The 22,910-nt window shown below is 40.1% G+C and overlaps 1 protein-coding gene across 1 annotated transcript in view; it reads left to right on the top strand.

Moving 5' to 3' along the window:
• The window catches only part of CD109 (CD109 molecule), a 146,918-nt gene that overhangs the window by 10,618 nt on the left and 113,390 nt on the right, over window positions 1–22,910 (top strand). Inside the window, exons 3-4 of the mRNA XM_066253712.1 lie at window positions 13,907–13,935; window positions 21,130–21,360. Of these exons, the coding sequence (XP_066109809.1) occupies window positions 13,907–13,935; window positions 21,130–21,360 (260 nt within the window). The remainder of the gene's footprint in view (window positions 1–13,906; window positions 13,936–21,129; window positions 21,361–22,910) is intronic.

Raw genomic sequence — 22,910 nt, forward strand, 5'->3', positions numbered from 1 at the left:
GCTGGGCCATCTTTAACAACGAGACAGAGAGGACTTGGATCAAATGGGCCTTGCTAGGTTCCTCCCTATCACACTAAGTTCATATTAAGATATAGTTACCTGTGATTATATCTCCCTCCCTGCAGCAGTTCCTCTAGCTAAATTTTTGTAGGTAGTTAGGGGGAAGGTTGAAGTTTCTGTCTGAATCTTTTGTTTCTTAAAAATAACTGGCTTAAAATAATATCCCAAAAGGCATGTTTTAAGTGATAAATTATGTTTCCCCTCAGTAATATGCCTTACTTCAAGCTTGAGGGGTTGGGGTGGAGGTATTTTATTCTTTCCATTGTTGTCAGTATGAGTAAAAAGTGAAATCGTAATTCATTATTATCTTAGTCTGGGCTAAGATGACCATGATAGCCAAGATGCAGTGACAGACCTTGAGAAGGAAACAGTTATAGTAAATAGTTATAGTGGGTCCTGGTCTTGCTCTGTTTCTTCTACTCTTCACTCCTCTTAGGAAATTCCATGATTTGACTTTCTTTCTTGCAAGGGTGAGGGTGAAATAGAAGATTTGGGAGTCAGGTAAGGAGGTAATGGACAGGTCTGTGGGTCTTTAGTTGTCAAGAAATGATTTATGAATTAAAATCTGAAAACCAGAGTGGTAAGGAGCTTGGAAATAAATGAGGAGGAGTTTTTAAAGAGTATCTGGTAGCTTCCTTTTGGCAGGGCAATGTTAAGAATTCACCGTTAGTCTGTCTGGTGGTGGTGGAGTGGATAGAGCATTGACCTGGGACACTGAGGATCCATATTCTAAACCCTGAGTTTGCTGGCTTGAGCACGGGCTCCTACAACTTGAGTGCAGACTCACCAGCTTGAACGTGGGGTCCCTGGCTTGAGCATGAAATCATAGACATGATCCTATGGTTGCTGGCTGGTTTGAGCCCAAAGGTCGCTGACTTTGAGACTAGTATTGCTGGCTTGAGCCCAAGGTCACTGGCTTGAGCTAGGAGTTACTGGCTCGGCTGGAGCCTCCTAGTCAAGGCACATATGACAAGTAATCAATGCACAACTAAAATGCTGTTACTATGAGCTGATGCTTCTCATCTCTTTCCCTTCCTGTCTGTCTCTCTCTCTCTTACTAATAAAAAATAAATAAAAGAATTTACCGGCAAAAATAATTTAGTATTATAAATTTATCTTCCACTGAAATATCTATTAAATCTCCTCAAGAATATATCATAGTTAGTTAAGACAGGGCATTTACCATTTTGAGAGTTCTAAACATTTGTTTGGCACCAAATTGTATATGGCACAATACTGGGTGGCATAAATGTTTGGTGACCACACAAAGTTCTTGTCCTTATGTTCCACATAGGGAAGCAAAACAGGTTTCATTTCTTGTAAGAACTTGAGTTCATGGTAGAGACTGCGTGGTGTGTTGTGCTGATGATGGTTTCAAGATCAAGCCTGGGTTTCTTGGACCAGAGAGTAGATTAGCTGTGTCTTCCTTGGCCGTAGGAATGGGCACTGTGGTATGAAGCCTGCGGACGAGCCTGCTGGGTGGAAGAGGGATGACTGCTTACAGGGTTGCATAGGGGATAGAGGTAATAACAACATGGACAAGAGAGAAAAGACAGAAGAGTCAGCGTGTGCAGATACTAACACCAGAGTGACTAACCTGGTGGAAGGAAAGGGAGACATTGTGAGATTTTGTTTGGACTAATATTTTGGAAGAAATAGCCAAGTCTGTCCCAGTTTGGGAGACACAGTGGGCCAGAATGGGTGCTCTGAGGGCACACTGGGATCGGACCCTTAGCACTACCTGTTACTACCTCTGTGGCCTTGCAAGTCACTTCCTCTCATTTAGTCTCAGTTTGTTTATTTCTTTTAAATCTCTTAAAAAAATTATTTTTCCATTGATGAGTTAGAGGAGGGAGAAGCATCAACTGATTCTACTTAGTTGTTCCTTTTAGCTGTGTATTCATTGATTGCTTCTCATATGTGCCCTGACCAGAGATGGAACCTATGACGTTGGTGTTCCAGAACGACACTTGATTCACTGAGCCACCTGGCCAGGGCAGTTTCTTTATTTCTATAATGGTAATAATAATAATACCTATCTCAGAACACTGTTGTGAAAATGGAATGAGATGGTGTTTTAAAACTGCACTGTCCAGTACGGTAGCCACCAGCCATACCTAGTTTTTGAGCGCTTGAAATATGGCCTGTACACACCGAGATGTGGACCGTTTGTATGAAATACACACAGATTTTGAATACGTAGTACCAAAAATGCAGCAAAATTCAATAATTTTTATATTGATTACATGTTAAGTTGTTAGATTTTAGATATATTGGGTTAAATAAACTATGTTATTGAAAATAATTTTACCCATCTCTTTTTTCTCTTTTTAGTGCACTTACAATATGTAAATTGCCTTACAACATTTATCATAGTGCCTGCCACATAGAAACACTTCGGAGTGTCAGCTAGGTTGTGCCTCACATGTCCCAGTACCTGTAGTACATATTAGTACTGATGCCTCCCTCGAGCCTGTGGTATGAGGCCTGTTCTCTCTGTTGATAGCTGTTTGATTCTGACTTGAGTGGGCCTTCCACCTTAATCTGTGTCCGTTGAGGAAGGGAGAAGTCTCCCTGAAAAGAGAACCATACTTGTAAGGGTGGAAAGGACCAGATGGTAAACAGTGTAGGTTTTGGTGGCCTTCTGGTCTCTGTGGCAGCTCGTCAGTTTTACCCTTGTGGTGAAAGCAGCCATACACAGCAAACAACAAATGAGAGTGCCCGCTGACCATTGGAACTGGATTTATGGAATTTGAATTCGGAGTTCATATAATTTCTATGTGTCACAAAATATAGTTCTTTTGATTTTTCCCATCTATTTAAACATGCAAAATCATCTTTAGTTCACGAACTGTACAGAAACAGGCGTGGCTAGATTTGGCCCATGGGCCACAGATTGCTGCCCCTGCCGTGATACCCTATGCATTTGGCAGCCCAGGGCCTTGTTCGACTCCTGGTTTCTCATTTGTCTCAAACCTATCAAACCTAACGGCTGTTTTACACTGTACCCTTTTATTTATTTTACTTTTAGTGGATTTTTGTTTGACATAACTTTCACTCAGTAGTGTAAATGGAACAAAACATGATTTATGAAACTTTTATTTATTGAGATGTTTGTAAACAAGGGATTCAGGAGAGAAAGAAGTTAGAGATTTTTTTGTTTGTTTTGCTTAAAATACTTGAGTTTTCTGTATAGATTGAGGTCACTGAAGAGTTACCTTTTAAAGTGACATTAAATTGTAGAACAGAAACATTATATTGTAATGTTTTGGTGGAAAACCCCATTTTTCACTTTGCTTATTGCTATAAAAAATTGCTGAATAATGACAGAACATTTAATAACTTGGTAAAGAAGTCAAAATATTCAGGTTAAAAATGATATACCTAAGTTTATTTCTATACAGTATATTACTGAATAGTAGTGAGCCACCAAAAATAGATAGGCAGTAATTACTAAGACAGGCATATATATACTGTAGCAAATTTTTTTTTTTTTTTCCATAGTGGATATTTCTGGACCTAGTGGACTTCCAATTACACACTCCTCCTTCCTTCCAGGGATTCTCTACAGAGCTATTTTGTGAGCACAGATGTCAGAAGAGGCAGCATATGGTGTTATAGAGTATGTTTAAAAAGTTAAGGAAAGGCTAGTTTTTGTGTGTGCTTATTACACAATTTAAAAATAGCTTTGACTCTATTTGTAAATCAAAAGGCCAGTTCTCAGGCCTGTGCCAAGCGTGAAGCCTTAAAACAAGGTTTCTTTTGAGTGTCTTAGTGGAGTTGGGAAGGAGAAAGCATCCTGAAGGGTTTTAAGACCGACTTTCTCTGGGTATACACAAGAGCGATCTGTGTTTTACAAAGCTACATACAGTAAGGTTAAGAAGTACTTTACCTGACGGAGTGTATCTTTTCTCAGTGATTTAAACGAGTGCCATTCAGGGTTTCGTGGTGTGGTGATTATTTCTCTTGTCTGATGGAGCCTTGCCAAATGAGAGAAGAGTTCACAACAACATGTAAATACTGTGTGTTTTTTCCTCAGCCTAGCAACAGCAGAGAAAGAGATCACCATTCCTCATCAACATTCCCACTACGGCACTTCCAATTTTATGTTCTGGTGGTGTAAATGATTGCTAGAATGTTAGGACTTCCAAATAAGACTTAATAAATGCCTAGGAGATTTTAAATTGCATTTGTAAATTTAGAGGGACGACAAGTCGAAAAAAATGTCAGGTACTTAAAGTTGACCTTTCAATAAGGACACGTGAGACTAGTGTGTGGGCCTTTAGTTGGATCTCCCTACGCACCTTGGAGTCGCTCCCTGAGTCTAGCGAGAATCAGGGTGGGTAGGCCTCTCTGCCCCTACACTTTGGCTTTTGGGGACAAAAAGCCTGTTTCTGGCTCTGCCCTTCCTGGCTCTGTGAGTGGATATGGTCACCTGTCAGAGCCATGGGACTCAGGCATGTCGTCAGCCCCCTGTTCCAATTTCTGGCTAATAATAAGAGAAACCTATCAAAGGTTTTGTTGGTGGCGGTGAGAACGAAGGCCAGGTGTTAGACCCGTGGTGTCAAACTGGACCTTGGTTCAGAAACATTGGCACTTGAGTTCTGGCTGGGAAAGAATTCAGAGGCAAGACTCAAACTATAAGAGAAAGTTTATTCAGAAAGTCACTGAAGTAGAAGAAATGGGGTCGGGAAACAAGTTACAGAGGCAAAAGAATGGGCCCTTGGAGTTTGGGAGAGAGAAGGGTAGAGGTAACCCTCCCGGGGCAGGGGAGAGGGGAAAGGGGAGAGAGGTGCGGGGTGTGCTCCCAGAAAGGAGAGGGTGCTGGGTCCTCCCTCCTGAGGGCTTTTCAGAGTGGGAGTCTAGGGGAGGTCTCTGGGGAGGATCTCAACAGAATATTCATCAGTTTTCCAAGTGTGTCCTTTTAGGGTCGTGGTCTCTACTGATTGGTTGGCACCAGGTCATTAATTGATGCTGCTGGACCTGAGGTCAGCCTTGGCTTTGCTTGTCTGGTTTGCTGTTTTTTCCGGGCCTGGAGCTACAACTGAGACCAAGATGTATTCTGATATAGGTGATAACCGCATTGTCCTGGGAGCTTAACGTTTAAGGGCTTTCTCTGGCCTCCTTTTTCTTCACCCCCGAGGGGCCAGGATCTAACGTGCATGACCAGTGATATGATAGGGGAGGAAAGGTCACCCTGGGTGGAGGTCCTTGCTTTCCCAGGTTAGTGGTTGCTAGGCACCTGAAGCTTTCCACCCTGGTGACCTTTTGTACCTGGCCTGTTGTTCTTGCTCTGAGCTTGTCTAACTGCCTACCATGGTCTGACTCTATTGAGAGCTACATTAAAAAGAAAAGTTCAATGAAATGAGATTTCTTGTACTTCAAATCTGGGTATCTGGTTTTGAATTGCTAAAATGCTTGCCCTCCAATTCATCAGATTACTATTTATTTGGATTGTAGACCCACAGCTGATTTTTACTTTCTCCTTGGTCGGTGTCACTTAGATAAACATAAATTAAGCCCACCTCCCCCTACTTAATCTCTGTACATTGGCCAGTGGTGAGAGGCAAGCTGTGTGTCGGGCCGTGATGGAAGGGAAGCATATTGTTTCCTCCAGTCACTAGGCTGACAAAATAGTCAACCCCGAAGATTTATCCTAACGTAATGAAAAATAACTAACTCTCAACAACCGAGGGTACAGATTTCTTGGGGTTCAGGTCACTGAAGTTTAACTTTTTTCCATTTTATTCCAATGGGGAACATTGTGGTGCATGCTTTGCTGTGCCACCCAGATCCTTCAGGGATGAAAGATTTATTGCTTCAAACTCTGGGAGTGTTGCCACAGAATGCTCTCAGAGCCAGGGCTCTGGGGATTACGTCAGCTAAAGGGAGTCGCCTTGTCCAAGGGACACCCCTCCTTGGGTGGAGGTCCAGCCAACTCAGGACAACGCTCCAGGGCCGTGGCAGCTTCTGAGTGCCCCTGTGGACACCTCCTAAACCTGCAGCTCTCTCTCTCCCTCGCCCTCGTCCTGTTTCCTTCTCTTCCCTGCCCTCTTCCAGGTGCCAATCCCAAGACACTCCCTACAAAAGCTCTTGTACTTTACTCACTACCTCAGAGTTGGAAGAGATGTGGATACTGGTTTACTGTGCTTTGAAGAGGGATTTCTCAGATCTTGAAATTAACTTCAAACGCATCAGAACTGTGTAGTGCGAAGAACTGATAGGAGAGTTGGGAAATGTTTTGGTTTTCATATATCCTTTTCAGAAATGGTTGTATAACACGAGTTATTTTAAAATTAGTTTTGCTGCCACAGGGCTTATTGTATAATTCTAAGGGTTGGGAGAAACACCATGGAAGCAGAATCCTTAGGTTCTGGTGATGATTGACGTAGAGTTGGGGGGAGAAAGGAATCCAAGGTGAAGAAGATTTTGAACCTTTGTGACTGAGAGAGTGATGATGTCAGCATAAACCATCAGGCTTTCCAGGCTGTGTAACTTTTATAATAATCGAAGGTAAGGGGAAAGAACAAAAGTACAACTGCTGTTCTTATGCTGAGAGGCAGTTCAGAGCAGAGGCTTAGAGAGGGACCCAAGAGCCAGGCTGCCTGATTAGGATTCTGGCTTCCTTAACTTCTTTTTGGGTGATCCTGGGCAAGTCATTTGATCTCTCTGTCACTCAAGGTTCTCATTTGTATAATAAGGTTAATAATACTTATTAGGATCATGGTGAGGATGAAATCAATTAATATATGTAATAATTGTAGGACACTCTAAATAATATCTATATTATTATTCTATTTACAAAATTAAAAATATCCACAGTCAGAGCTGTTGGTAGTTTTATTGCTTCTGAGCAAACCCTTAAGTCTTCCATCCTCCAGACCAGCACTGTCCAACCCAAGTACAATGGTGCCACCTATGTAATGTGACATTTTCTAGAAACTACATTAAAAAAATATAAAAAAATGGATGAAATTAATTTTAATAATATATTTTATTTAACTCAATAATTCATGAATATTATCAGTTCAATGTGCACTCACTATAAATATTATTAAGATAGTTTACATTCTATTTTGTTCTTTTAAGTCTTAGAAATGTGGGGTGTGTTTTACACATGCAGTGTATTTCAGTTGCTAACTAGCCACTTGTGGCTAGAGGCTACTGTACTGGACTGTGCAGCTTTAGGTTTGCTAGTTAACCTTTTCTATATCAAAGGTGTTCCAGTTATTTATTACTGTGAATGAGCCAATTCCAAAACTTGGTGGCTTAGAACAACAATGGTTTGTTATTTCTCATGAGTCTCCCTCACCCAGTTTGGACATACAAGATTGATGATTATTGGCTGAATCATTTATTACCATGAATTGCAACATTTTCTAGTTCCGTGATTCCTACTACATTTATTAGTTGGACCTTTATGGTAAAGAAGAACTTTTTCTTCTTTCCCATTTAGTCATCTGTTTAATTACATAGCAATACAAACTCATAGACACTTGTTTCTTCACTCGGTTATAATCCATTATTTATTTGAATGCTCAAGTTGCCTGATCATTGTATATATATTTATATAGATATAGTCATATATATAAAATTTTATTTTTTTGCATATTTTCCATATTATCTCTGCCCCCACACATGTATAGCTTCTCCCATTATTAACATCATTCACCAGAATAGTACTTTAAAAAAAAATTTTATCAAGGCTGAACCTACACTGACCCATCATAACCTCATAATCACCCAAAATCCATGGTTTACCTTAGGATACACTTTTCTTTTTTTTTTTGTTGAGAGGAGGGGAGGCAGAGACAGACTCCCATATGTGCCTCGACTGGGATCCACCCAGCAAACCCAGTAGGGGGCGATGCTCTGCCCATCTGGGGCCCCTGCTCCATGGAGACTGGAGCCAGTTTTTAGCGCCTGAGGCAGAGGCCATGGAGCCATTCACAGCGCCCGGGACCAACTTGCTCTAATTGAGCAATGGCTGCAGAAGGGGAGGAGAAGAGGGAGAAGAAAAGAGAAGCGAGAGGGGGAAGGGTGGAGAAGCAGATGGGTGCTTCTCCTGTGTGCTCTGACCAGGAATTGAACCCGAGACTTCCACACGCTGGGCCAATGCTCTACCACCGAGCCAACCAGCCAGGGCAGGATTCACTCTTGATATTGGAAATTCTATGGGCATGGACAAATATATAATAATATAGCCATCATTATAATATAGAAAGTATTTTCACTGCCCTTAAATCCTCAGTGCTCTGCCTGTTCATCTCTCTGCACCACCCATGGCAACCACTGATCTCCTTGTCTTCATTATTTTGCCTTTTCTACAAGTTCATATATTTGAAATTATACAGTATGTAACCCTTTCAGATTGATTTCTTTCATTTAGTAATTGCATTTAAACTTTCTTATTTTAATGGCTTGATAGCTCGTTTCTTATTGACATTGTGTAACATTCAGTTGTCTGGCTGTACCACAGTTTATCTGTCCACCTACTGAAGGACATATCGTTGCTTCAAGCTTTAGCAATTATCAGTTAAGCTCCTATAAACAGCTGTGTGCAGGTTTTTGTGTGCATATAAGTTTTTAGCTCCTTTGAGTAAATACCAAGGAGCATGATTGCTGGAGTGTATGGTCTAAGTATGTTTAATTTTTTAAGAAACTGCCAAACTGTCTTCCAATGTGGATGTACCATTTTGCATTCTCACCAGCAATGTATGAGAGTTCCTATTGCTCTCTATCTTGGTCAGCATTTGCTGTTTTGGATTTTGGCTCTTATAATAGGTATGGAGCAGTACCTAATTATTGTTTTAATTTGAATTTCCTTGTGATATGGAACATCTTTTATTATGCTCATTTGACATCTCTTTATCTTTTTTAGTGAGGTGTCTGTTCAGGTCTTTGACCTATTTTGTAATCAAGTATTTTTTCTTTATTGTTGAGTTTTAATAGTACTTCATATGTTTTGGATAACTATCCTTTATCAGATGTGTCTTTTGCAAATATTTTTTGTAAGTCTGTGGCTTTTCTGCTTATTCTTTTGTAGAGCAGTTTTTAATTGTAATGAAGTCTAGTTCTTATCAGTTATTTCTTCATGGATCATGTCTTTGGTGTTGTACATAAAAAGGCATCATCATACCCAAAACCATCTACATCTTTTCCTTATGTTATGGAATTTTATAGTATTGCATTCTACCTTTAAGTCTATGATTCGTTTTGAGTTAAATTTTGTAAAGGATGTATAAATTCTTTATCTAGATTAATTTTTGTTGCATGCTGATGTCCAGTTGCTCCAGTACCATTTGTTGAAGAGACTGTCTTTGCTCTATTGTATTGCCTGTGTTTCTTTGTCAAAGAACAACTGACTCTATGTAGGATGTTGTATTTCTAGGCTTTCTATTCTCCTCCATTGATCTATTTGTCTGTTTTCTCTTCAATACAACACTTTCTTGATTACCATAGCTTTATATAACGTAGGGATCAGGGAAAATTCTGCCATATGATAAGTGTTCTAAACTTCAAATTATTTTCATATTGAAATGTTTTAAGTTTTTCAGCCCAAATATTTTGCATAGCCTGACTTTTTGTCTGAAGGGTACCATGCCTCTTTTTGATAAATATTTTTATAAGACAAAACTTATCAAGTAAATTGTCTCTGTTTGTATTTCTTTTGAATGTTTCACCAAGTTTAGTTGCTGCATTATCATAAGGCTTCTCAATTTCACTTCAGTTCAGTATAAAATATATCTATTTTATTACAAATAAGAACTAATGACTCATAGATAGAGAATAGGCTGACAGCTGTCAGAAGGGAAGGGGGTTGGGAGGCTGGGTGAAAAAGGTAAAAAGATTAAGCAAAAGTACTCCAAACAGACAAGTCACAGACACAGACAAGGGTATGGTGATTACCAGAGTGAAGAGGGGGAGGTAGAAGAATGTATGGGAGGATAAATGGCCATGGAAGGAGACTTGACTAGGGTAGTGGACACACAGTACAACATGATGCCTTACAATACAGATGATGTATTATAGACTTGTATACCTGAAACCTATAGAATTTTGTGAACTGATGTCACCCCAAATACAGTCAATAATAAAATAAAATAAAATAAAAAAGGAACAACTGTAGCCCAAAGTCAGCATAAAGAAGGAATTAATAAAAATTAGAGCAGAATTAAATGAAATAGAGAACAAAAAAACTTCAAAAATTAATGCAGCAAAGAGCTTGTTCTTTGAAAAGATTAATAAAATTGACAAACCTCTGGCTAGACACTAATAAAAAAAAGAAAAAAGCCTCAAATAAATAAAATCTGAAATGAAAGGATGAAGTTATGGTGGATACCACAGAAATACAAAGGGTCATACAAGAATCCAATGGAAAACATATGCCTCCAAATTAAATAACCTAGAACAAAATGGACAAGATCTTAGAAATATATAACCTTCCTAGATTTTACCATGAAGAACTGGAAAATCTAAAGAGACTGGTCAATAGTGAGAAAATTAAAATAACCATCAAAAACTTCCTAAAAAGTTAAAGCCCATGCTCGGATGGCTTCACTAGTGGGTTTTATCAAACATTCAAAGATGGTTTAATGCCTAGTATTCTCAAACTCTTCCAAAAAATTGAAGAGGCAATACTTCCTAACACATTTTATGAGGCCAGCTTAACCCAGATACCAAAACTTGGCAAGAATAACACACCCAAAAAGATAACTACAGACCAATATCTCTAATGAATACAAATGCAGAAATCCTAAACAAAATACTAGCAAATCAAATACAACAATACACTAAAAAAATAATATATCACAGTCAAGTAGATTTCATTCCAAAGGCACAAGGATGGTTTAACATAGGCAAATGGATCAATGTGATAAACCACATTAACAAAACAAAGGATAAAAATCATATGATCTTATCAATAGATGCAGAAAAAGCATTTGATGGGATACAACACCCAGTTTTGATTAAAACAATAAGATGGGTATATAAGAAGAGTACCTCAACATAATAAAAGCCATATATAATAAACCTCAACCAATATCATACTTGAAGGTGAAAAACTGAAGCCTTTTTCTGTAAGATAGTGGTCCCCAACCCCTGGGCCGCAGACTGGTACCGGTCCGTGGGCCATTTGGTATCAGTCTGCAGAGAAAGAATAAATAACTTACATTATTTCAGTTTTATTTATATTTAAGTCTGAACGATGTTTTATTTTTAAAAAATGACCAGATTCCCTCTGTTACATCCGTCTAAGACTCACTCTTGATGCTTGTCTCGGTCACGTGATACATTTATCCGTCCCACCCTAAAGGCCTGTCTGTGAAAATATTTTCTGATATTAAACCGGTCCGTGGCCCAAAAAAGGTTGGGGACCACTGCTGTAAGATCAGGAACAAGACAAGGATACCCACTCTCACCACTGTTATTCAACATAGCCCTTGAAGTCCTAGCCAGAATAAGAAATTAAAGGCACCCAAATTGGAAAGGAAGAAGTATAAGTGTCAGTGTGATGACACTAAAGAATCACCAAAAACTATTAGAACTGATAAACAAAATTGCAGCATACAAAGTCAATGTACAAAAATCTATTGCAGGCCCTGGCCGGTTGGTTCAGCGGTAGAGCGTCGGCCTAGCGTGCGGAGGACCCGGGTTCAATTCCCGGCCAGGGCACACAGGAGAAGCGCCCATTTGCTTCTCCACCCCTCCGCCGCGCTTTCCTCTCTGTCTCTCTCTTCCCCTCCCGCAGCCAAGGCTCCATTGGAGCAAAGATGGCCCGGGCGCTGGGGATGGCTCTGTGGCCTCTGCCTCAGGCGCTAGAGTGGCTCTGGTCGCAACATGGCGACGCCCAGGATGGGCAGAGCATCGGCCCCTGGTGGGCAGAGCGTCGCCCCTGGTGGGCGTGCCGGGTGGATCCCGGTCGGGCGCATGCGGGAGTCTGTCTGACTGTCTCTCCCTGTTTCCAAAAAAAATGAAAAAAAAAAAAAAAAAAAAAAATCTATTGCATTCCTGTATACTAACAATAAAAGGTCAGAAAAAGAAATAAAAATCAAATTCCTTTTACAATTGCAAAAAAAAGAATAGAATACCTAGAATAAATCATGACTTCTACTGTTTTGTGTTTCCTGCTACTCTGACTGGAATCTTGTACTCTCCTTCCTCAGCTGGCTGATTTCTCCTCTTGTACAACCTGTGACTGTGGCTTCATTTTCTCTGGGCGCTTTCTCTTGATTCTTCCGACGGGCTCCCTGCCTTCCTCTATTGCAGCCTTTGTTTAATTGTTCCTCCTTCTTCACCTTTTCAAAAACTTTTTTTTTTTGGTCAAATGTCGTGTTATTGAAGGCTCCTGTTGTTTGCTTCCTACTTTAACAGTTATTGGATAAACTGATCTGTGTTAGGTAGGATAAGTAATTTTGTTGAATTGCTTATCTGTTCCTGAAAACATGTTTGTATTTTATTGAGGCCCATTGGGGCAGTGATCTTCAGAGTTGATGTGCACACATCTGGGAGTGCGTAAGTCCATTTATAAGGGGGTAGGAAGAATACGTACCGACTTTTATTTCTACGATTCTATTGAGCAACACTAAGAAATTAAGGTTTTCTAATATTTAATATTTTGAGAAAGTATACATATTATATATATCTATATATCTCTCTATCTATACCTTTATAACTATAAGTTGACATTGGTAATGTGTACTAAATATTTTATTGATTGAATGCTTTGTCACAAAAATTTGAAGACCACTGCTATACGGGCACACTGACATTTCCAGTGGATAACTCTTCAAACTTTCTGGCATTATAATGGCTTACATTTATCAACTGTTTCCTTTGCCAGGCATTATTCTATATACTTTACAGGCATTGACATACTTATTCCTTAAAAGGCATTCCTTAACAATTCCTTATGAGATTGGTATGATTGATAGCATCCTCATTTTATGGATGAAAAAACTGCCCCTGGGGAGTCTCATAACCAGGTCAAGGACGGGGTTAGTATGTGGCTGATTCAGGATAGATCCGATGTGGTCTGATTGCAGAGGCCACTTGCTCAAACCCTTGCTCTGTACTGGGCTGCATGCCTTTCTGTTCCCATGGGATAGACTGCGTGCCCTGCAGGAGGAGACGGACCATGTTTGTCTTGTGTATTGTGATACCTTTAATCCATATTTCTTAAATGAATGAGGGAAGTGAGTGGCACTGTTTCTGAATTTATGTCACTTAAGTGGGAACTTTGGATAAATACTTTTATCTTTAACATGAAACATTATTTCCCTTAAAATAAATGGATCTGATGAGAAATTGCCATGAGTTGAATTAGTAGTCCTATGTTTAGAAACTTTACATGAAAAAAAAAAAGTCTGGATCACTCTAACACTAATGAATCTGTTATGAGTCCCACCTCACTCCTGACATGACTAATGTCTTCCTCTTCTTCCTTTATCATGAGGGTATGAGAACGTTAGAGATAAACCTCAGATCCTATCTTTACACTGCCTGAGAGTGTTGTTCAAAGGCGATAACCTTAAAACAGCACCAAGAGCAACAGCAACCATGACAACAAAAATGATAATGGAAATGAGAAGAAGAACTTACTAATTTTTTTGGGGGGGGGTTTCACTCACTGATAGCCTTTTAGTCTGGCCCAGTTTTCCTTAATTCTTTGGCATAAGGATATGTAATAATCTCTCAGTTCTAGGCATTAATAAAAGTTTTTGGTTTGACCAAATAAGTTTATGATTCCCTCCATATGCAAAAGTATTAGGGGAGTTTTGGGAGTTCTGTGTTACATCATTAGGTTCGAATTATAACTCTTTCCCCCCCTTCATTTTCCTTTTAGGCTCTTTCGAGACACTTATTCTTCCATCGGTAAGTATTCATTAAAAATTTTGGTTTTAGAAATGTACATTGTATCAGTGAACTAAATAAATTAATATTTTATTAGTTTTTGTATCCATTTAAATTCCTTGTAAGTTTGGCTTGAATTGAGTTCAGTTCTACCTTCAAAAGATTTAAGAATATTATTCTTTGCCTGACCAGGTGGTGGTGCAGTGGATGGAGCATTGACCTGGGACCCACGTTCGAAACCCCGAGGTCACCAGCTTGAGCGCGGGCTCATCTGGCTTGAGCGCAGGCTCACCAGCTTGAGGGTGGGGTCACTGGGTTTTATTGCAGGGTCGCTGGTTTGAGTGTGGGATCATAGATATGACCCCCTTGTCACTGGCTTGAGACCAAAAGGCCCCTGTCTTGAAGTCCAGGGTTGCTGGCTTGAGCAGGGGGTCACTGGCTCAGCTGAAGCCCCCTGGTCAAGGCATGTATGAGAAAGCAATCAGTGAACAACTAGAGTGCTGTGACTGTATGTTGATCCCTTTTGTCTTTCTCCCTTCCTGTCTGTCTGGCCCTCTCTTGCTCTGTCTTTCTCATGCACGTGCGTGCATAAAATAAAAAAAGTAGTATTTCTTCAGGGAGATTGGTTATTAGACCCTTCAGACTTATAGCAGAGATTATCCTCTTGTAAAATAGAGAAATTCACTGAGGGAAACTGAACCAGACTGACAGAACAGGAACCTGGGCTAGCTTGGTCCTGCTTCTGCCTTAATGAGCCTGTGGTCTTGGGTGTGCAATGAACACTCCATCCTTAGTTTCCTTATCCTGGAAAAGGGCAGAGCCATGCTGAGCCATATTGGGGTCTGAAGCAAAAGGAAATATCAGTAATACTGATCCTGTCTTTAAGTTTTGATTTTTTGCTCATAATTTATTTGCATTATTTTTGATATTTTAAGCTATTTAAAATGATAAAATAATGCTATTTATCTTTTAGTATAAGTTTATTTTATTTTTAAAGTTTTATTTTTATCTTTATATAATATTTTGGGAGAGGGAGAGAGAAAAACAGAGAGAAAGAGTGAGAGGAGAGAGAGAGAGAGGCATCGACTCATTGTTCCACTTAGTTGTGCAGCCATTGATTGTTTTTCATATGTGTCCTGACAGGGGCTCGAACCAGTGACCTTGGGGTAGAGCCAGTGCTCTTGGGATGGAACCAACGACCTTGGAGTTCATGAGGATGCTCTATTCATTGTGCCACTGGCCAGGGCTATTCTTTATCTTGACTACTGAGTTTTTTGGCACCCCTTTAAATATTGTACCTAAGGCAAGTGCCTCACTCCCCTCCCCCTAGTCCTGGCCCGGAAAAGGGGATAAGACGCTGCCTCTGTTCCCTAATGGGTACCCGGGACTGAAATGAGAAGTGACAGTGCTGTAAAATTTGGTGTTGAAGTGCAAAGGGGGTTATTACTTTGTTGAGAGAGAGTCATAAAACCTGATTATTAAATGTTGTTTGCAAACTAATCCTATTTCCCATAGCTTTGATTTGGAAGTCTGTACTTTTATCACACATTAATGTACAATAGAGTAGACCACAGCATGCACCAAGGGATACAATTTGGCATATGTTTCTGAGACTAGATGACTAATGACTTTGACCTTGACACATGACATACTTATGTAGGGTCAGCATTACCTGATGAACTGGGTTCCTCATTAGCACTTGCAGGTTACTTGTCAAGCACATTCAGAAACCACATTCATTTTGGGGGGTCCTAGACAACAGAGTGCTCCCAAACAGTACCTTATAGAAGTGATATATTTGTATATATTCCATAGCTGTTACGTTTCGTAGTATGTTTTTCTTCTGAAGACACATCCTTTTTTTCTATTATTAAATAAAGCGGAAGTGGGGAAGGGCATCACAGGCAAAGCGGTGAGAGGGTAACCAATGTTGGTGACAGTAAAACATCAGGTTGCATTAATGTAACCTAAAACATTAGATGCTAGCCACCAGTGCCTGTGTAGATAATACTGTTTAGAGAGCATTCCAATGAGAAGACTGAAATAAATTTTGTGTAATATAATTATTGTCCTAGAGCAGAAAAGGGTGGGATTTAAGGTGAGGAATCACAGCTTAAAGCACAGTAACTATCTGGTTTCCTCAAAGAAGTCTTCAGTTGCACAGGCCAGAAGTGCAGAAAGGCTGAAAAGAAAAGGTATGTAGAAGGGATAAGAGCACTTAGACTTACTCCAGTTATGCTCGTAGAAACTGTACTTGTCTGAGCTATCATTAGCTGGAAATTTGGCTACTATTATTCTTTTAAGTCTTAACTCTATGAGATCCTAAGTCTAACGTCCTATATGTGTCTTTAATATTGTTATTTTTATTATCTGTAGCTATAGCAATTATTTATTTACAGCTCTACTAGAGATTATATTTAGCACTTATTCCTTTCTAGTAGAAAAAATTTAAAGACTTAGTCATAAAGTGTCTGGAAAATTTGTTAACACTAGGCAAAAATAGAAGGTTCTGCATTTTTATGAATTTTCGATTGAAATAGACCCAACTTTCAAAGGGCACTTGTGTTCTGATGTTTGTAAATGCAATATTTTAAATTATTTTTTAAGACCTTCGTGAATTTCTTGCTGTGGAATATGAATAGCTGAAAGCATTAAAATAAATATGCTTTTAACATCTGGTAATTGTGTCTATTTTTGATATACTAACAGCCTTTAAAAAGAGTAAATAAAAACATAATTGGTGCTTAATGCAATGTTTTCCCAAAATATGCTAGAAAAAAAATTTTTATTCACTTTGTAAATAAATTCAACTTAAAATGAGAGAGTGATTTTTTTAAAATTAAAAATGTTTTTAAAGTTTACGTTAAGTAAAATTACTAATATATTTTTAATAGAAATAATCATCTCAAATTTCTCAATTTTATTTTGAAAATTATTTGAAGTTTCCATTGCTCTTAGTGACTGCTGTTTTTAATGAGGTAAAAAGTAGGAGAAATATGATTATACTGTCTGTTTCCATAAGGCAACTGATATTTCAGAGAAGGAGAAATGGCTTTAGACAGCCCAGATTAAAATTAGTAATCCATTCATTGTCCATGAAGGACCTTTTTGAGCATGCCTTTACTCAGAGTGTGTGTATTTATTTATTTATTATATTTCTTTTATTTTTATTTGTATTTTTGAGAGAGGGAGTGAGAGACAGGAAGGGGGAGAGAGGATGAGAAGCATCAACTCCTAGTTGCTTTCACTCTATGTGCCTTGACAATGTACATTTGCCCAAGCCAGCGACCTTGGACTTTTCATGCCAATGACCTTTGGGCTCAATTTGGCAAGCTTTGGGATCATGAGGACGATTTCCCTGCTCAAGCCAGCGACCCCCTCATGCTTATGAGCCCATGCTCAAAGCCAATGACCTTAGGGCTTCAAACTGGTGATCTCAGCTTTCCAAGTTGATGCTTTATTCACTGTACCACCACTGGTCAGGCCAGTGTGTATTTATAAAAAAACAAAACAGGTTTAGCATAGCTGAGCATTATTAGCATGCCTGACTCAGATGCTGATTGGTATTTGGTATCAATGGTGTACGCTCCCAGGCTCTTGCACTGCAGCCAGACAGTTTCCAGTTCTGGGAACAGCATCTTTCTCCAGCCCTGTGTCCTCAGCTCCACATGTAGGGGTCCAACATCTCTGTGGGTAAATAATTGGTTCTTGTGTAAGAGATATCGAAGTTTTTATGAAGGAACCTCTTTATTACCAATTCTGGGAACCCTTTTTTATAACTGTGGCCCCAAGAAGGCAGAAGGCATTTGATTAACAGAGATTTAGGAGTCTTTCCTACCTTCTGGTGTCCTCTCCACAGTGGGAAGCAGGTAGCAGGTTATGCTCATTCCAGATCTGATGCAGAGAGAAACTTTCGTAAAAAGTGTTTCAAATCCAGCGTATTTTCTTCAGTGTCCTTCTCAGTATGTCCTTCTACTGTTAGCAATGAAGGGGCAAGCTCTAAACCTACAGCTCAGGATCTGTTGTGCCATCCACAGTCCACAAAGCCACCCGAGCTGCGTGGTGATGGCCACGTTCATGGAGACACCCTCGGGCTGCTGATGCGCCAAGTTCATCTTCTCATCCCTGCCTTCCCAGCACTGGGATCCGCACCTGGGCTTGAGAACCTGAGATCACCTAAATTTTATGTATGGGGAAGTGGGGTTTCTAATGGGATTGTTGAAAAAGAAAATTAGGGTGACTGACAGCAGCAGAAAGATAAGACCACCCCTCCTGAGGCAGCATCAGCTCCCAGAAGGAGGGCGGGGGAGGAGACAGAGTAAATGTTATGAGACACGTTCTGTGTTCATTCTAATTCTCTGTCTGACTTCCTCGTGCCTAGTGGGACTTTTTAGTTTCAGGCCTCTGCATCATTAATTTTGTATGTGTCTTTCTCTGTTCTGGAGTCTCTGTGCCACTCTATCCAAATCATAAAGAGAAATCCCATCCAATATCATATTTTTAGTATATGTGCTGCCGAAGTGAGCACCAATATCGTATTTTTAAAATCATCAAATTCTTATAAATCTTTTCTATATATAAGCAATATGATATGCTGATTCCTGGCATGATATTTTTCTGTTTATAGTATTAAGGAATTTCTTTAAAAAAAAATCTGAGGGCCTGTCCAGGCAGTGGTGCAGTGGATAGAGCGTCAGACTGGGATGCGGAGGACCCAGGTTCAAGACCCCGAGGTCGCCAGCTTGAGCACGGGCTCATCTGGCTTGAGCAAAAGCTCACCAGCTTGGACCCAAGGTCACTGGCTCGAGCAAAGGGTTACTTGGTCTGCTGAAGGCCCATGGTCAAGGCACATATGAGAAAGCAATCAATGAACAACTAAGGTGTTGCAACATGCAATGAAGAAGTAATGATTGATGCCTCTCATCTCTCCGTTCCTGTCTATCCCTGTCTATCTCTCTCTCTGACTCTCTCTCTGTCTCTGTAAAAAAAAAAAAATGAGGACTGACATGTTATTAAAGAAAACAGAATATAAGAATGCAAGTTTCAGTCTAGATCAGGGGTTGGGAACCTATGGCTCGTGAGCCAGATGTGGCTCTATTGATGGCTGCATCTGGCTTGCAGACAAATCTTTAATAAAAATAATAATAACGTCAAGAATATAAAACATTCTCATATATCACAATCCATTAATTTCTCACCGCTCATGTTCATGGTTGTGGGTGGCTGGAGCCAATCACAGCTGTCCTCCAGACAACACCAAATTTTTATTGGATAATGTGTAACATACACGGGTCGTTGTATGGCTCTCATGGAATTACATTTTAAAATATGTGGCATTCATGGCTCTCTCAGCCAAAAAGGTTCCCGACCCCTGGTGTAGATCCTCAGTCCCAGCAGCGCACACAGCTTGGGTTCATCAGGATGTATCCCAAGCACGTGAAACAGCCTGGAGTTAGAAGGTGCTCAATAAATATATATATATTTTTTATTGAAGAAAAGCAAAAATCTACACTAGAGGTCATTTAAAAGTGATATTATTGATTTTTTTCCCTAATATTCTAGTATGAACTTTTTTAATATACAAAAAACTTGAAGGAATTTCACAGTGAACACTCCTCTACCTACCAGTTAGAATCTATTCCCATTTTATCACATTTACTCTACCATACTATCCATCTACCTTTCTCTCCATCCAGTCATTCATCTTATTTTTTAAATGCATATCCAAGTCAATTGCAGACACCAGCACTTTTCTTCCTACGTATTTTCTGCTGACCATTTTATTGGTGGTTTGTTACATTTCCTTTGTATTCTCACCCACATTCCTTGCTTTATGGTGGCTCCTATGACTGGAAAATCTCCTCTGAGCTTTCTGTGGATAAAACTTAATTTGCAGAAAAGGAGTCAGAATGTAATTTCAGAACCTCAGGTTTATTAATCTGAAAATGAACTAAAAGCCAGATGTACTAGTTATCTATTGTTGTGTAACCTGTTACCCCCAGACTCTGGTGTACTGCAGCAATAATTACTACTTCTCACAGTTTCTGTGGGTCAGGAATTTGGGAACCACATGGGTGGGCAGTTCTGATTTGGGGTCTCACAAAGATGCAGTCAAGATGTCGGCCAGAGCTGCCCTCATCTGATGGCTTCAGTGGGCCTGGGACCCTCTGTAGGGAGGTTCGCCTGGCTGGCGAGTTGGTGGTGGGGTTGGTGGGGGCCTTAGTCCCACCTTGTGTGGGCTTCTCTACAGGCTTCTTGAGTGTCGTCAGCATATGGTGTCCGACTCCTACCACAGTGAGGAATCAGTGAAAGAGAGAACCAGGTAGAAAGCATCCTTTTTATGATGCAGGCTCCTTCTAATTCTTGAAAAGCGACCCACTGAATCTGGGGAATGAGGCTCTATCTTTTCAAGGGAGGAGGGCCAGAGAATATTTGGACATATTTTGAAACCACCACATGAAAGGCTGTTAAGAGTAGCATAGCCTCTCTTGGGTTTGCATCTCAGCTGGTGACTTGGAACAACTTCCTTAACTTCTCCAAGCCTCAGTGTCCTTGTCTGAAGAATTGTATTTGCAAGAGTCCCCACCTGAAGGATTGTTGTGAGGTCAAATACACGGCACATGCAAACTGCTCAGTATGGTTTCTGGTCTGTTCCTGCTGGAAGGTGGGAGTTCTGTTACTAGGAATAGTAAAAGTAGCAGCCTTTTCCAGGATGTGACACGTATGGCACGAGGTGCAGAAAGAGGGTGCATTTTAGAACAGGGCTTGAGCGAGTAGAGCAAAAACCTAGGTCTTGTGCAAGTGTGCCTTTCACTGACTGCCTGCCTCAGCTAGGGCATGGCACAGAAAAGAATGGCGAAGGACATCAGACAGTCTGACCCACAGTGACTGTTCGGAAGAACTTGTGCTTGCAATAGGAAATGACAAGGTGACTACAGTTGAGAGAGAGCTGTGGAATGTGCGTTTCACATGCCGGGAGCACTGTGATTTAATTGGAGAGCAAACTACAGGTTGTTAAAAAAAGGAAAGCAAATTGTCTAACTTTGGTGTCTAGGAGAGGCACATCTTTCAACATTGCAATTACTTTTTTGTTTTTAACATTGCAGTTGTTTTTGGTAATACTGTGTATTTACATTTTCTATTTTACTTATAATTAAAAACATTTTTGAGGTAAGATAATGAGACCCTGATGTGTCTGATCTCCCTTTTTCCTAGCTACCTCTGAACAGCGCAGTTGGGGATTATGAACTCCATGTAACTGGACATACACAGGATGAGATTTTATTCTCTAATAGTACACGCCTAACATTTGAGACCAAGAGAATGACTGTCTTCATTCAAACAGACAAACCCCTGTACAAGCCAAAGCAAGAAGTGAAGTTTCGTATTGTTACACTCTTCGCAGATTTTAAACCTTACAGAACCTCTTTAAACATTCTAATCAAGGTAAGTGCTATGCAGAAATGAAGCAAAGTGTTCAAACCACCTTACTGAAGCACTCTGGGAAGTTCTGTGCTTGTAATCTTAGAATTCACTGTGGACAAGCTTCCCTCCTAACGTGGCATTCTCTCTCTAGGAAGGGAGCTGGTAGAGCATTTAGTTAAGAGTTCAGGCTGCAAAGTCCTTCTGCTTGGGCTTCAGTCCTGGCTTTTTCATTGATTTATTCATTTGTTAACCATTTATTGAATTTCAGTTTCAGGTATTGAATAAGGCAGTGAACACAACAGGGTAGGCCCCTGCTCACATTGAGCTTATACATACTTTGGTGGGCAGTGGGGAGACAGACAGTAAATAAACACACACACACATACACAGATAGATAGATAGGTATGTATATATTTGTGTGTGTGTGTTGTGTGTGTGTGTGAGACACACACACAACACACACACACATTGTTATTTCCATTAGAGTTGTGAAGGAAATCCTATTTGAGCAAAGACCTAGAGGAAATAAAAGGATGAGCTCATACAAACAAAGGGCAGCACAAACAAAGGCCCAGGGGTGGGAGTTTGGTAGGTACATTAGGAGAACCACAAGCTGACAGTGTGCTGGGGCCCAGGGAGTGGGGAGACAAATTTTAGGAGATACAGATAGGTGGTTTGGAGAAGGGGTCATTACAGAGTCTTGTTAGCCATTTAATGGACTTCACATTTTATTCTGAGTAAAATGAGAATTTACTGGAGACTTCTGAGGAGAGGCGTGATGTGCTCTGATGTAACATCTGAAAAGGATCACTGTCTGCTCTAAGAATACATCTAGCTGCATGATCTTGAGGAAATTAACCTCTCTGAGCCTCATTATCCTTATTTGTAAAATATGTAATAATCTCTCAGACATATTTTGTGAGGATTAAGTGAGATAATTCAAGTAAAGCATTTAGAACTGTGCCTGGCACATAGTACATGCTCACTAAACATTAGCTATTATTATGGGAACCTCCTTTGGCAGGGAGTTATTTGGCCTCTGCTGCTTGAATGCTCCGATGATCTGGAGGCAGCATGGTTAGCAGACTTTCCTGTGAGAACCAAGTTGAAGACAATTGAGATTCCCCCCCCCCCCCCCGATATGGTTTCTGCTTAAGCTGAGGAGAATGCTAGATACTAAATCACACCATAGAAATAAGGCAGCCAGCTCACTCTAGTTTGTCTGGGACTCTCCTGATTTTTAAACTGAAATTTTCTGGTCCTGGAAACCTTAGTCCGGGACATTGGTTACCCTCAGTGTTCTGATGAATAACATAGAATGGGAGGTAAATTCAGGCTTTTAGTTCAGTACCTTCCTGTTTTTAATTCCCTTGTTATTGATTAATTAATTAAACAAACAAACAAAAATCAGGGAAGCAAACACATGTACATATAACTTCAAGCCACGGTGTGTTTGTAGCAAATACCACATTGGTTGGCATAGTGCTCATTGCATATTTGTTGAATTAAGCTAGGATTACTGCAGAGTTGGCGGCTCTGTGCATTTCTGCCTCTGCTATTTATTGGAGTTT

Source organism: Saccopteryx bilineata, chromosome 1 (assembly GCF_036850765.1).
Source record: "Saccopteryx bilineata isolate mSacBil1 chromosome 1, mSacBil1_pri_phased_curated, whole genome shotgun sequence".
Classification (NCBI taxonomy): domain Eukaryota; kingdom Metazoa; phylum Chordata; class Mammalia; order Chiroptera; family Emballonuridae; genus Saccopteryx; species Saccopteryx bilineata.